Source organism: Lonchura striata, chromosome 3 (assembly GCF_050655825.1).
Source record: "Lonchura striata isolate lonStrDom1 chromosome 3, ASM5065582v1, whole genome shotgun sequence".
NCBI classification, from domain to species: Eukaryota; Metazoa; Chordata; class Aves; order Passeriformes; family Estrildidae; genus Lonchura; species Lonchura striata.
The window spans coordinates 28,453,726-28,470,461 of NC_140705.1; the positions used below are offsets into that span (position 1 = coordinate 28,453,726).

Consider the following 16,736-nt stretch of genomic DNA (forward strand, 5'->3'; position numbering starts at 1 on the left):
ATTGCTGGGAATGGAATAGTTTTAAAATGCAGTATTAAAATATGCATTTTTCTGGTTTTGGAGAGTATTATGAAGCAGTAAAAACATTTCTTAAAAAATACTGTGTGAATAATTTCTTGTTCTATATTTGTCATTTTATGTGTTTGGACTGATCCTTCCCTTAGGTGTTATGGGATTTAGAGAGTATAATGCAGGTAAGTTTTACACAGATCAATGAGGCCTTCCATACAGTAAGTTATGTTTCCTCTTATGTGTCAAGCATCAGGGGAGAATAAGAGTTTGGTAGCCTGCTAAGATATAATTTGAGATTATAGATTTAATATGATTGATATAAAAATTTAAGAGTTCTCAAATAACAGAAAACAAGAAGGTAAATAAAAAGTAGCCCTTTCAAAATTTTCAGAATTTCAGAAAAGAAAATGAATGGATAAGAGAAAAGCAAACAATGGAAGATATATTTGCAGATCATACACTCAACCTAGATTTATTCTAGAAAATATAGCAGTCTTTATGTGCTGAAATGAAAATGGTAAATTAACAATTATATCTATGTTAAGATATTTCCCTTCTTTTAAATCTTTTAAAATATGTAATAATCCTCCTAAAAGCAGTATAAAACACTTCGAAAATTAAAAATTACAAAAAAATAATAATTTTATAAAAGGAAGCAAAGCAGCTGGTGAGATAAGTGTGATTTTTATTTTGTCTTCATTTTGCTCTTTTTGTTCTGTACATCATGTTAATACGGAGGATCTGCCTCCAGCAAATGCTTAAGCCTTCTTTACATGTGATGACATATATTGAGATTATGCTTTTTTGTAAATGAAAGTACATATATTCTCAGAACTTCTAATAATTAATACCAATTTCAAAATTCACTCAATACATTTACACAACAGTCTGAAAACAGCCTAATCATCATGCTGCTGCTATTTTCCATCATATTCCAAGGGTTAAGAGCAACATTTTTATCAATTTAATATAGCAAAAAAAAAAAATTTTAAATTTTGATTTCTGTATTTTATTAGTTGTGTACTGTCAACATGTCAGTGTTTAATAATGGATGGTTTACATTGAGTATATTTAACTGTTTTACATAATGAGGAACATCTTGAGAAACAGAGTTTAGACTTTTTCTGCTGCTTGACCTTTTATCTAAGCCATTTTAACAAAGTCAAACTTCAAACATGTAGGAAAAGACAAAAAGTATTAGCCTAGAAATCCACAGTAATACAAGTCTTTTTACCATGCATGTAGGCTTATCATACATATTTTGTGATTGTTAATGTCTACATACATATTAAATATATTTAGCATGTTATCATCTAACCTGAACATAAGCCATCTAACTACCTAATCAAAGTGCTAAATTCATGTCACAAGAACTATTAAAATAATAATCAGTGATTTTTTTGTCTTTTTTTTCACCTAACAAATAAAGAACTACAAAAAACACTGCTGAATTTTTGTGTGTAGAAAGGTCATAATTGTGTGGTTTTCCATAGAAATTTTTAGAATTGCATAAAATCTTATTAAAAACAGAGGGATTTGTGTGCTAATTATAATGCATTTTGTCTTTTTACTGAATAAGGATCACTTTTTTTTTTTTTTAAAGCATTGAATAGCCTCAGAATTGAATCTTAGAAGTCTAGCAGAAACAATCATTTTGCAAAGGTTTTGTGATTGACCTCTGGGGAAAAAAAAAAAAAAACACAACCAAAAGCAAGACAGCTTGGAGAGAAGCACAGATACTTGCTATAGAGCACAGTTTGAAGAAATAGTATGTCCTTTACTGCATTCTTGGAAGTTAGCACCAGAATATTCCTGCTTTGCAGACAGTCCCTCAACTGTGATCAGTATCAGAACTTTTGGAAGACTAGAAGTGCACTGAGATAACTGAAATTTCAAGCAAGCTCTTCAAGTCTGCAGGTTTTATCATGCCACTGATTTTAAAACAGAAAGTCCCATTTGTTTCAAAAAGGACTTACTCTTAAAAGTCAAGTATGCAGTAAGGGTTTCAGCTGCCATTTTACATTACATGCTGAATTTTAATGGAAGAAGCTAAACATCAATGAACAATTATTTACTCAAATTGTTCAGTGAGGTACATTCACATTATTTTTGCATTTGCTTTCTAAGAATACTCAAGGGCTCTATTTTTCTGAACAGGAATTCCTTTGGGAAAGGAATTACAGAATTGTGTGTATAGCTGTTCATGAGAATTGAATTCAAGCATTCTTTCCAGAGCATCCATGCAAAAAAACTTTATGCATTACTTGCTTTCAAAAAATAAATATTTAATATTCTATTTCTCAAAAATTAAGGAAGATTTCCTCTTTTCTAATATACTTATATATTTATTGATATTAATAAATCGCATCTGACAATTTTGAACTTAGTAGTATATATTACGTGCAATAACAAGGTCTGGCACACCCAAGAATTCAGCATACCTGTAGGTCGAAAGCAAGAAGTAAATTTATGCAGCAAATTATGAAAGTTTCCATCCCACATTTCAGGTTAAAGTTTAATAAATAAAATGCTTTTTTTTTGTCAGGGAACTTCATTCAAATGCTATATGACTCTGCTAAAGAAAATGTAAGACATTAGGGGCTGGTTTGTCTGGGTTTTTTTTCATTGGAATTCCATTACTGGTACGGCTCCTTAAACTGTTACTAAGCCTTAATTCTAGAGGGATAAGTATAAATATCAAAGACAAATCCTTTGCTATTTTGTAAAAAGAGTTGTCTGTGTTCTTACAGAATCCTGAGTGTAGTGTTGTTTCTGAAGTGTTGAAGGGCAGTAGTTCTCATAAAGTTGTAAATTATGCTAAGACATCAAAGTGTTCCCCTCTGACAGACATTATGTGATTGCAGCATTGTAGGTGTCCTTGTTTTCTATCCATTGCACATTTTCACAGCTGCTTTACTCCATAAACCTTTCATTTTTTTTTTTTTGGTGCGGTACCTTTTTCTTTGATTTATAAGAGTGGACGATAATGAGCTTCAGCCAAAAAAACTCAAAACCTGTGTCATTAATACTTATATCTATATTCATGTTTGTTTGTTGTCTTGAATACAGGTGAATCTGGTGTTGAAGAGTGGGCCCAGTGGAGTACGTGTTCAGTTACTTGTGGTCAAGGGTCGCAGGTGCGAACCAGAACTTGTGTATCACCTTACGGGACACACTGCAGCGGCCCTTTAAGAGAATCAAGGGTTTGCAATAACACTGCCCTCTGTCCAGGTAGTGTTAGCAGCCAATAAATAAAATTGTGGATGTTTTTGAACTGTATAATGATAAGAATTTGAAACTATATATTTTTATTATTTATTGTTATTAACATGGATTTCATAGGGGCATTTCAATTAAAGCAGAAAATTGTAATTCTATTCACCTGTGAATGTAGGTTATTATTTTTATTTTCAGAACAGTCAAGATATGGAACAAGAGCACCTTTTTACTGACAGTTTCATATTTTTTTTTCTTAAAGTCTATATTCTCTAATTTTCACTCAGAAAAGAGAAGGTACCATGAGTACAATGACAAACTAGGGAAGAAATCCGGATAATGAATACATTAAGGAGCAGAGACTAATTAAGAGGGTGGGTTAACATAGATTATTTGACAATGCAATTGTTTTCCCATTTAGAATACTCTCCTTTAGGCAATGGGCAGACAATATTCTATGCACAGTTATGTCTTCATGGACTTCCATTTACATTGTTCTGGCAAGAAAGGGCAACAGCTACATATCAAAGCAAAAAAGATCATACAAAAGTAACTTTCTTACATCTGACACACGGTAAAGGTCATCAGTGTCTTGCATCACAGTTTTCCTACTCCTTTTGTCTGAGAGATCTGGACATCGTTGGAGTTCAGTAGTAGTTCTACACTAACGAGAAGAGACAGGCATATTCAAGTTAGTTGCTGAAAGGGCATATCTCTCTTTAGACTCTACCTGTAGATCTGATTAATCTATGATGGGAAGCAAGAGGGAAGGCATATGCCTCATGACTACATTATTTCATTATTTTTCCTCTGCTGTGAATGAAATGCAAAAAAAAAAAAAAAAATACTATATACCACCCTTCAGATGGTATATAGTACAAATTCAGTACAAATTCCTCAGGTCTGTAACATTTGATCTCAAGACGGTGGTGAGCCATCTTCAGCTTCTGGGGAATCTCAGTACATTTTTGAAGTAAACTGTATTGTCACACACAGAGAACTTTTGGACTTTATCTCAATGAACAGTAATATATAGAATTAAACTCATATTGTTACTGTATGTTGAAAAATAGCCAGTGGGAAGTGCATGTGATCCCATCAGAGTTTGTGTATGAGCATTATAAGCATTTAGGAAGCTTATGTAATGAAAATCAGCTTACAAGATTGTCTCTAGATGATGCATGATACAGCAACAGAATTGCTTTCAACACCTGATATTTTCTATTGTGCTTAAGTTAATCAATTCACATGAAATTTTCTAATATTTCAGACTAGAAATGCCTAGTTAGAGCTGAATTTTAATATTTCAGAAGTGTTAAAACTTTACACATGGAAGTGTTTCCATACAAAAATGGCAGGTATTTCTAAAGCATTTAGAGTAGCTTAGATTGTGCCAGAGGTGGGAAATACTGCAAAAGAACTCTCAAGTACAAAAATGAAGTGAAAGAGGAGAACTGTAAAAGAAATGAACAAACATTGCAAACAATCAAAGACAGATTTAAATATTCATTTGAAACTATGTGAAGAATGAACATGAAAACACAGTCCACCTCTCACCATGAGTTCTGCCTGACTTCTTGCTAATTAGTATTAACTAAGAGGAAAGAGGATTAAATCTCCTATTTTTTAGAATTTTATCTTCATTATATCCAGAAAGGGATATTAAGTTTTCATACAAAAAAAAGGCAAAACAAAACAAAAAAATCCAAGCAACGCAAAAGCCAAGGTAATTAATTTGCTGTAAAATTTAAACCGAAAAAATTAATTCTTAGATATATTATGGTCAAACAAATTTTTAACAATGCTCACTCCAAAACAGTGCTCCATATTTCTCAGGTCACAAAGGAGCTGTTTCCTTATATCCTCACATTTCAGGATACAGCTTTTGTTTCCAGATACCCAGATGTCCTCATTCTATGTATCATTCTGTGTATCATTACATATCCTGACTCAAAAAGTTGCAGAGTTCATAGAATTATCCCTGGTCCATCCACTAAAATAAAATAAAAAAAAAAAAATCTGTATACTAGTGTATTTAAAACAGACATTTGACAAAATGATTAGTAAAAGGGTGGGGGACATTATGAGAGCTGGAATGTTTCCTAATTAAAAAGTTGCTCCTTCAACATAAGAAAATATGCAGGGTGACCTTATGTACTTCATGCAGCTATCCATAGGGCTTTAAAGGAACCTTGCAAATACTAATGCAAAGCTTTCAGACTATTTTGTCTATTGCCTTTAGATATTCTTTATATATACTTTACCATATTTTATGTGCTGCCCAAGATACTCACTGGAATGTTAGAGAACATATTTCTCTGTGATATCAGTGTCCTCGAAAATTTGGAAAATGGGATTTACCATCTTCATATATATGTATGTATTGGAATAGGTATTTCAATTTCAAAATAGTACTACTGATAGTTTGAGCAAAATAATGACGAAACCACTTTTTGCGTAATTTATTTCAGACCAATACTATTCTAGAGAAGTGCAGCATAGTAGACAACAAAGCATAGCTCAGGTAATCTTTATTGTCATTGGTTCTTTTGTGAGTGGAGACACCTCAAGATCCATTAGTGCAGTGTTACTGATTCATTTCAGTTTAGTGAATAATTTTTAACAGCTAAAACTGCTAAAACTTAAGGGGAAAGAACATGGGATTTCCATGCCTGCAGATCATTGCAGCTTCTGTTTCTCCTTCCCCTATTGCCTTGAACACCTTTTGCCACAAAATCTAACTAGCTTAGCATTTTCAGGCTTAAGGGTAAAACAAGACATGGAAGGAGCAGGAATACACTATGCCATTTCAAACACTTGTATTCTCAAACACTTTGGCTAGTGTTATTTGCTAATATAGTTTTACTTACCTCCCTTTTTTCTCTCCCTGAACTTATTGCAACAGAGCCTGACAAAAAGCATCTTCTTTAGACACCCCCTTTAAGCGGTGAAAGGCCACAATAAGGTCTCTATGGAGACTTCTTTTCCAGGCAGAACAATCCAAACTCTTCTATCCTGTCTTCATAGGAGAGGATGTTCTATCCCTCTGATCATCTCTGTTCCAGTGCTGTGGACCTGCTCCAACAGCTTCATGTCTTTCTATGCTGAGGATCCCAGAGTAGGATGTGCTCCAGGTGGGGTCCCACCAGAGTGGAGTAGAGGGCATAATCTCCTCCCTCACCCTGCTGACTATGATACTTTTGAGGCAGTTCAGGATGTACTTGGCTTTCTGGTTTGCAAATGCACAGTGCTGGCTCAGGTCCAACATCTCACTGACAAGCAGCCTGAAGTCCTTCTTTGCGGGGCTGCTCTCAATACTTTTATCTCCCATCCTGTGCTGCTCCTAAGCCTTGTTGAACCTAATAGCATTCACACGGGCCTGCTTCTACAGCTTGTCCAGATCCCTTTGGGTAACATCCTGTCCCTCAGGTTTGTCAATCACACCACTCATCCTGGCATTGTCTGCAGACTTGCTGAGGGTGTGCTCAATCCCACTGTCTGTGTCATTGATGAAGATATTAAACAGTACTGGAACTACCTGCACCACGACGATGGCCATATTTTTTTCAGTATCTGTTCAATTTAAAACTGAACAAATCAAAAGCATTTAAACCCCAATAAAAATCTCACAAAATATGTTTGTAGGATGAAGGCCAGCATGGCCTAACGCCTCCTTCCACTTCACAGCAGTTGTGTGTTGTGAACACTGTGGGTGTTCACTTCAACATGATTAGGTTCACAGAGTGGCAGAGAGATGGGAAAGATGCTTTGCAGTAATGCAAACTTGTTGTGCTAGCAATGTTTTTGACAGAGAAGCTGTCAATAATCTGAATATTTTTGTCCCAAATAATGAATCTTGCATCTGAAACTGTGTTATAGAAAACAGTAACTCCTCTGCGGGCCAGCTCTCCATCTGGTGTAATTTGGCATAGCTCATCTGGCTATAACTCATCAGATGCTATAGGGGATAGGGGATTCTTTTGCATTTAGAAAATAGTGTTAAAGAAAGAGAATGTAAATAAAATACCATAAAAAAAAAATCAGGGGTAAGAAACTTTAAATTAAGATGTTCTTTTAAAGATAATCTGGATAATTCTGTGCAATTCTGTAATGTGTTGTTTTAGTCTAATGCCTATTCCCTCTTTGATTTTATTATTGGACTACTAGTTTCAGACATAAAAGTCTATAAATGCAATAAGGTGCTGTGAAAGTTTTACTTAATGAGATAAAAATTGTCATGGAAGATGATTTTTGGCACAGCTTAATTTAAACCACAAACAGATAGAGACTGCTTTCAGTCCACTCAAAATAAAACATTTTGTTTTGCCTTATGTTTAGTTCCAAAATCACGTAGGCATTGTTCTCTGTTGCTGCTAGCATGCAGTCAGCTCTTGCCTGAAGAAATACACATCCTCTTGGATAAAGACAGTACCTTTAAAGAGCCATTCAGCACATAGTTTTTAGTTCTCAAAGAAAGACAACTAACCTAGAACATTTTGACAATATGGAATCAAAATTCCAAATTAAGCAATAGGCTTAAACTTGTATGTGCCCTGAAAAACCTCACTGTATGTCTACATAGAGGCAAGACCTTTTCAATTTATTATTTTTCTCAAGAATAATCTTTTTAGAATTTGGATTAATTTTGTTTAGCTAAGTTTCATACTTTTTAAAAATCTTGTTGCATCTAAACATTTTAATCAACTGTTGTGGTATCAGGAGATGAAATTATGTAATTTTTATTGCTGGTTATTGTTTGGAATCTGATCTGACAAACTGTTTTCTCATTAATTTTGCTTATATGATAAAAAACTGGGAATCAGAGATGTGTCTGGATTCATAATCTAATATCTTGCCAATGAGAAAAAAATATTTTGATAATATAGCTGAATCAAAACAGCTGTAGAAATGTAGTACTTGTTGAGAACAGATGGAACTAAAAGAGTTATGGGCAGGTATAGTCAAAAATTTACTATTTTTAGAAGGGCAAGACTTTCTGGTTTTGACAAAAATGTCAAAATTAATCAAGGTTTCTAAACTAACTAGATTAAAATCTGTCACTTTAACATTAATTTGAACTGTTCCTGAGGGTTATTTTTTTTAAATATAATGCAGATGGAAATGATATTTAGAGTAATATAATAAGAATGTAGGATGTGGTCTTTTTCACCATTTTTACATGACCAAATGAAAACCTTTCATTGATTGAGCTGTTATCCAGTGCGTTAAAATCTTCCCTGAATAAAGTTTGACATTTTCTGTCCGATACAATTTCTCAGAAGTTAACTAACAAACTTTTTATCTCAACATAATGTCTGAAATGACAATTTTTCTTATTTTAAATGAAAGGCAATAGAACTTACCTACTTGCTGAATTCCCCTTGATCTTACTGATGAATTTGTGATAATGTGCCAGGGAGCTGAATGTCCTTCCACAGCCTTGCAACTGAATTTCACCTCAGGAAATGTTATTCTGATTCCTGCAAGAAAAGGGTTGTATTTGTAGAAACTGGGCAGGGGATATGTGCCTTCAGGGCAAAGGAAACCTATATATGAGAAGTTCTTTCGCAGTGGTGAAAAAAAGTGAGGACAAAATAGAAAATCTATTTTTTCTGTAATGTTGTGAATCATTACTACTGATGCACTCAGATATTATACACAGTTTGCCCCTCCAGACACCCTTCAAACAGACAGGGCTTCAGAAACAGAATTATGTGATACTGAGTGAGATGTTCATTCTGGATACTAAGTCTTTGGATTTCTCTTGAATGCTTAACATTACTGCAGTTCTCATCATTAAATTCCTGTTCTGACATTGCCTAATTTAAATTTGTGCAACTGCTCTTATTAAAGAAGAAAAATAGGTAAAGTTTGCCTTGAAGTATTATTCAATTTATATAGAACTGTTTTACGAATGTATGTGTAAAGAACTTTATGAAAATTTCACTGAATTCTTCCGTAAAGGGGTTGCTACAGTATGTAAGCTCACATAGATATTGTATATAAGTTTCTCCTGTAGTAGAAAATGCTTAAAGCATAGAATGAGTCATCTTCTATGATTCCTTATACTAATGTTATAAAATATTTGCATATAAAAAGAGTAGTATAAGTTTGTAATTTATTGTGAACTCTGAGGATATTTGCGGTTTGCTGAATGACTGCTTTTCTGAGAGTAAGCATGTATTACTGTCTGTTAAATTAATGAATATGTTCATGTAAGGAAATGGTATATATCTCTTTTACTTATGTGGTCTTGGAATTTTTGATGACAATAACAAAGCACATCTGCCACCATATTTCCACCAGAATTTAAACAATTGAAAATACTTTAAGATTGCTGCCCCAATTTCTGATATTGACATTTTAATTAATTACTGCATTTATTCCTATAATTTCACAAGAAAGCTTAATTTTTATTGCTTCTAGATTTTAGAGTTGCCTTGATACAGAAAATATATGCTCGATTTTCACAAAAGCTAAACTCCTGAAAATCAGGGCTATTAAACATATCAAGTCCAAGACCAAAGGTGTCATTAACTAACTTCTGAAAAGGAAAGACATCTTGTGAAAAACAGCCAAAGAAGAGAAACTGTGATAGTGAGATTAGTTTCAAGATTAGACAATAATGTTTCAAAGTATATTTTTAAATATACTTTAGAGAAAATATTATTAAATTAAATTAACTAAGTTTTAAGAAGTATGTGTTTTCCTATGATAAAGCTTATCTGTGAACTGATTTCCTTGAAGGTGGCAAAATAACTCCTATTTAAAATATTGATTTTGTTTATTTTGAAATCCTTTTGTTACTTGTGTGTCTGTTTCTGGTTAAATTCTGTATGGTTTGTTGCAGTACATGGCGTTTGGGAGGAATGGTCACCTTGGAGTTTGTGTTCATTCACATGTGGTCGAGGCCAAAGAACTAGGACAAGGTCATGTATACCTCCCCAGTATGGGGGAAGATCATGTGATGGACCTGAAACACAGCACAAACCTTGCAATATTGCACTCTGCCCTGGTGAGCTCATGCAGCAACTCTCTGCTTTGTTACAGTGCATTTAATGTGGATTGTTTGTGATTTCCTTTATAGCCCTTTGTACATTATCCAAAGTGATTATCTTGAGGAATATTGTTCAGAATTCTGACTGTAGTGGTTAAAGCATATAGTCAGGATGGTAACTGTTCAAGACAGATGCAAACAGTATTTAGTTTCTTTGAGGTAGTCTCTCTGTAGGGCACAGTATGTTGTGTAGCAAGTCTTGATTCAGGCTGGGTCTCAGAGAACCAAAAGGCTAACAACGTCCTGAGCGTGGCTGAAAGACAGACATTCAGAGGTCACATAGTTCGTGTTCCCCATATCTGTACGAATTACAGAATACAAAATACAGTTAACAAATTAGAGTTTTCTTAGAGGTTCACTGTAATTATTTATTCATCACATGGCAAACATATTTGTGAAACCATAATCTTTAAATTGCTAATTTATCCAAAATATATATTATTTACGTGTGTTCAGACAGAAAGGCTCACACAAGCTAGGGCATTAATTGAATACCCATCTAGTTCTTGTAGTACAGATTTAGTTATGTGCTATACCAATTTCAAAAGATTGCCACTAACCAAATAAACAATGCATGGGCTTCATGTTAAACTGTTCATCTACTAAAATTAAAGATTACTAAAAAAAAGTGTTCTTTCAAAACTGATTTTCAACATTTTGCCTTTAGATTGTGATTTTTTAGACCAACTTTTTCAAAATGCATGGATATATATAATGCATCCTGCTAGCTTCAATATTGTGAAGAAATACAAAACTGATTACATCTAATCTGTCAAAAAATTATTTGAGAACTCGAGATTTTAAACCGTCATTTGTACCTAAATGTCTTTTAGAAGCATTTCTATACTGTTACATTTAAAAGTAGCACTGTAAACTTTGCTCAATATTAAGTTTTGCTGCAATTTGCATTTTCAATTTATTAAGGGAATCTTAATGTATAATTCTCTATTTTTAAGGGTATTTCTGAAATAGAAAACTCACATGCTCTTTTCTCCTAAAGATAAATAAGAAACATGTATGAAATATATATGAGAAGCCACAGAATGAGTTTTCTCCAAAGACAGTATAATAATTGATTTGATCTTTCCTACCCTAAAGAATACTATATACCAATGAATAAAAACTGAAGAGGGTGCATTGAAATGTAATTTCCATAATGTTTTCCTCTTCACGTAAACTTTCATGATTAATGAGTGGAACTAGCATCCATGTTTGTAAAGATTTCCATTTTCTTCTGAATAAATTATCAGGGCGCAGCTTCATAGCTTCAGAGGCATCTGCATTGAGAAGTGGTTCACAACCAGGCATTACATGGAATATTTAATACAGAACTTCAGGGAAAAGCCTTGGGAAAATCTCTTCCTTTAATTCACTGGTGCTGAGATCCTGGGCCCAGGATCTGGATAGTATCTTTGAAATGTTCTGTTGTTAATGTCTGATATGAGCAAAATAGTTTACCTCCATTATTCACTGAACCCATATGCACCCATACAGAACAGTAGGTTTAATCACTAACTTTAAGATTCTTCTTTCTATTCTAGATATTAACATCATCAGCTTAGGGAGCAACTCCCCTTTAGAAGAATCCTGAAAACAGGGTTTGGCAAGTGCACCAAGTGAAATTCCTTGTTTGGAGTGATGGTGCTTATATAGCACTAGTAGTTGTAGAACCAGGTTTTTAAGGATGAATATTTATCAAAATTATATTAGAACCTACATTTTGAGATTATATTTAACTGCAGGGGCAATGAGGAACTGATGATTGCCACAATCTCTGTGAATGCAGGATCCTGAATTAGCACAATTAGTCATAACACATTTCATAATGCTTGCCTGTTTTTAAACATACTGCCTAGTCCTACTATTATTGACCATATAATTTTTAACTTGTATGGAAGCATAATTGCTTTATGTTTTTTCATTACCTTGGTTTTTGATATTTTCATTTACCTCAAAAAGCTTTCTGATCTACAATGTTATTAATAACAGTCATTAACCTTTACTCAGAATATTCATTCAAACTCAAGTGCATGGGCTAATACAAATTACTAAATACAGAGCCATTTCCACCATTTTCATTTTGTTTAGACATTTAACTTTCAAATTCAGAAAGAAGATTATGCAATATGCAAACACAACAGCAGATCTCATAAGGAAGGAAGGAAGGCAGGCAGTTTCTGTCCTGCTACATTTTATCTCAAAAGAATGTTGAAGATCTAGGATCGTTTCCCTCATAAGAAGGATGAATGATAAAAATATATTCAGCATTGTGAATACAGAGAAGACAGACTGTCCGTGAGGCAAAGCGGTAACTCCCGTTCTCCCATTTAAATAAAGGCTTCCAGTTTCACCATCAGGACCTATTAATAACGTGATAATCCGACCTATCTGAACTATCACTGCAGCTCTTATAAATTACTTCAGAGGACCCAGGGTTTACTTACATTATACAAGAACGGCTCTTACTATTGTCTAAAAATACCAGTCTTTTTTATAAGGGCTTGTTTTTAATAAGACCCTTCAAACAGCATGTGACTGAAATAATTAGTTGTCCTTTTTATATCAGTGTACAATTAGATGGGACGCTCTTGAGGCAAAAGGAAGACAGTTTTATATTAGCTTAAAGCAGCTGATAACGTTGGTTTCTGTGTTTGATTGCCGCAAGTCAGGCCGGGCCCAGCCTGAGGGCTGTGGTCACCGGCCTGGCTCCGGTGGTAACTCTGCTGTGTCCATCTCTTTTGTGGCCGCCGCGGCAGTGGACGGACAGTGGCAGGAGTGGAGCTCGTGGAGCCAGTGCTCGGTGACCTGCTCCAATGGCACCCAGCAGCGAAGCAGGCAGTGCACGGCGGCGGCGCACGGCGGCTCGGAGTGCAGAGGGCCCTGGGCCGAGAGCCGGGAGTGCTTCAACCCCGAGTGCACCGGTGAGTGGGCGGCGGGCGGCGCCGGGCACCGCGGCACGGCCCGGCTGCACCGCGGGGCAGAGCTCCGGCCACGGCGAGGCCTGGACAGAAGTCACTGACTACAAGTGTCATGCCAGCCTAAGAGTCAGAACTTCTTCACATCGAGGGTGGCAGAGCACTGAACAGGCTGCCCAGGAGGGCTCTGGAGTGTCCCTGTCTGGAGGCATTCAAAACCCACCTGGAGGTGTTCTGTGTCACTTGCTCCAGGTGACCCCGCCTTGCCGGGGAGTTTGGACTGGATGATTTCCAGCGGTCCCTTCCAACCCCAACAGCTCTGTCATTCTGTGATCCCTGGGACCTCATTTTGATTTACTTGATGAAAAAAAAAAACTGAAAAAAAATCCCTAAAAGGGTGCAATAAGACTGCACATTAGCTTTTTGGTTTTAATGCTCTTTGAAGGGCATTCAGCACATATTTTTGAAGCCTAAAGCACTTAAGTTTTTCATGAACCCAGAAAGTAAATATATATGAACCGATTCTCTTTTGGCCTCAGACTACTTCATGATCCTCTGACTGTACAAAAGCAGCCTTTCAGTGTGTGTAGATTCTATATGGATTTACCTTTAAGCCTCATTTGCTCTGCCAGAGCATGTAAAAATCAAGATCTTAAAATACCACATGCAAAAATGTTTTTACTTAGTTTCTTTTAAGGGTACTTAGGCATATTGTAAATATATATTGTTACTGTACAGCAGCACTATACAAATAAATTTTTAAAAAGAGTAATTCTTCATTATGACTGTCATCATATCACCACTGTAATTGTATTTTTTCCAAACAGCAAATGGCCAGTGGAACCAGTGGGGCCACTGGAGTGGCTGTTCCAAATCCTGTGACGGTGGCTGGGAGAGGCGGATAAGGATCTGTCAAGGCGCTGCTGTGACTGGGCAGCAGTGTGAAGGAACCGGAGAGGAAGTCAGACGGTGCAGTGAACAGAGGTGTCCTGGTGAGATGAAAATATAATTGCTGTTATCATTTACACTGCAATAGGGCTTACTTTAATGGGCGTCTTTAGGAAAGACAAGATCAATGCCTATAGAGTAACAGCCATAAAGAGCAGTATCTGGCCTTGCTTTAGACAAGTCATTCCTGGTTTTCTCAGTAGATTTCTGTTTATGCAGCTAGATGCAAATGAGCCCTATTAGACATATAAGCAATGTATCAAGTTTTGAGTGAAGCAAAATATCATAGTAAAAATTGATTGCCTAGGAATGCCTATAGTATTTGGAGCACAAACAATTTCCTACAGAAAAACTCTTTGAATGTATGGTATCTGAGAATATCAGGTCTGGTTTTGTAATTTGGAATTCATTTTGTTCAGTGTACAAGTGACATCTCTAATACATTTGGGGTAAATTCCAGTACAGTAAAAACAAGAGATAAAGTGAGCCTTACCATGGTGTACAGAGTGAATGAATGAATGAATATATGAGCCACATTTTAGAAAAAGGAAAGTAATTGAAAGACACATCTTTCTATTATTAAGCATTAATATAATGCTTAAATATCACTTTTTTAATATAATGCTTTGTATCACTCTTTACTTTGCCCTCCCAACAGATTTAAGTCTTTCCCACTAAAAGCTAATAAAAGTGTACTTTTGAGCTTCTTCAAAAATGAAGAATAAAGAAGATAGGTGAATCAGATAGTATTTATTGTAAACACACATTTCCTAAAGTAAAATAATACATTGTTGGATAGGTGAAAGATAAAAAAATAAGTAGTTTGTTAGTAGAATAGGATGTTTTAGCCACCCACTCGGGAAATTATGTAATCTGAACTGCAAGCCAAGAAGCAGCAGAAAATCAATCTAGCAATCTCACTTCTGGACATTTTTGCTGCCTGTGTTCTCTCGTGGTCAGAGAAGGACTTAAATGGAAGGGATGCTTTGGGTCAGGAAATGAGAAATTTATCAGATGTGAATTTTATGTCATCAAGCCCATATATTTCATAGGCAGCATATTTATCCCTTGACAGACATCAAGGAAACGTTTTCAAGGTATTTGCAGTACAGGAGAACTATTAGTCTCATTGCATTCGAAGAACAACAAAAAGACTATTTGTAGTTAGAAAGTTATAACACTACACTGTAGAAGTTAACTGAATCTAACTTGCTTTTTAAATGATCTGTTTAATTTTAATAAAAATTTCATTATTTGAAAAGCAGTACAAAATAGTATTTGCATTGAATTCCTAAGCAAACTAATTTCCATAGGTAATGCAGGCTTCCTCTAAAAAGCACAACACTAATAGGAGATTAATATGAATCTTCTCAATAAACAGTCAGATGAACTAGATGCTGCTTATAAAACCCTTCTTGAAATAATTTGCATTTGTATATTTAAAAGTAAAGCCATACTGCTGCAGTCCAATTTTCAAAGGTTGCCACCTGCTGTTAATAAAATATTTTACAGATGTATTTACAAGTCAAATGCACACAGAGCTTTATTTGCCATTTGGTGAATTTGTTTATTTACTTGATTAATTTCAGATTAGATTTAGTGTGCTTATAGAAACTCTAACCTAAAGCACCTTTTAACAAGCTATGCTTGTGTAAACTATTAGACATGAATTATAGATTTATTTGCCTCTAGACTGACATTTACTGAAGAATCTCAGATTTAAATGTGGATAATTTACCAAAATTTTATAAAATTATGTACAGATTTACATTATATAAACAAGAAGTAAAATTGGAAAGTACTATAAAGAGTTGTTAAAAGTATAAGCAAATTTCATTATTTTTATGCATTTCTTCCTAGCCCTGAAATAGCTTAAAAAAGCTACTTTTGTCTCACTGGTTTCTTGTTCCATGTAAGCCACTGAAAAATATGAGAAAACTTAAATGTTGATCCTTTTTCTTGTATTATCATTGCTTTGCATAAAACAAGATCCTCAGGTGTGTAGAACCATGTAATATTTTTGTTAAGGGTATGAAGCTGCACCTGCTTGTATTACCCTAAAATCTATAGACTTACAAAAAGTTAAATTATAGCTACTTTAAACGGTCTAAGCAAAAGGCTAATAAAGCCTTTTTCTGTTAGAGTTACTGATGTCAATAAGATGCTTTGCAGAGTGCTTACTTGATAACTGAAAATCTTGCCTGGACATTCTGTAGTTTAAGCTCTGCATTATCTGAGTATTATGTGAAGTTCTCTTCATAGTTTCTCAGTGATTCCCTTCAAGTGGCTGGGGCATAGACTGAATTGCTTTCAGCAGCATTAAGAGAGGCAGACTCAGAAGTGCTGTCTGTGAGGTGAGGGTGCGAAGTGATGCAGAGTCCCCAGGCAGCTGCAAAGGAGAGCTGCTTTATTGCAAAAACCTGGTCTATTTAAGCAATTAACCAGTTATCAGCTACGTAGATTACAATCATAATAAATATAATTTAACCAACCACCATACACCACAATGTGAACACAATGTGGTTACATAACTTGTTTTTCTACCTCTAATTCAGCTGAGTCACTTTCCCATAATCCTTTTCTGCTTA

The 16,736-nt window shown here is 35.0% G+C and overlaps 1 protein-coding gene across 21 annotated transcripts in view; it reads left to right on the top strand.

Annotated features, from left to right (window-relative positions):
* ADGRB3 (adhesion G protein-coupled receptor B3) overlaps window positions 1–16,736 on the top strand; it is a 461,440-nt gene that overhangs the window by 180,571 nt on the left and 264,133 nt on the right. For 15 of the 21 annotated variants that reach the window (XR_014954217.1, XR_014954216.1, XR_014954218.1 and 12 more), the window contains exons 4-8: window positions 165–194; window positions 3,082–3,243; window positions 10,079–10,243; window positions 13,042–13,206; window positions 14,028–14,192. Coding sequence is in view for 17 of the 21 variants with exons in the window: in XM_021530140.4 (XP_021385815.1) it covers window positions 165–194; window positions 3,082–3,243; window positions 10,079–10,243; window positions 13,042–13,206; window positions 14,028–14,192 (687 nt within the window). In the remaining 4 variants the exon portion in view is untranslated. The remainder of the gene's footprint in view (window positions 1–164; window positions 195–3,081; window positions 3,244–10,078; window positions 10,244–13,041; window positions 13,207–14,027; window positions 14,193–16,736) is intronic. The other 6 variants (XM_021530139.4, XM_021530143.4, XM_021530142.4 and 3 more) reach the window with 1 other exon arrangement.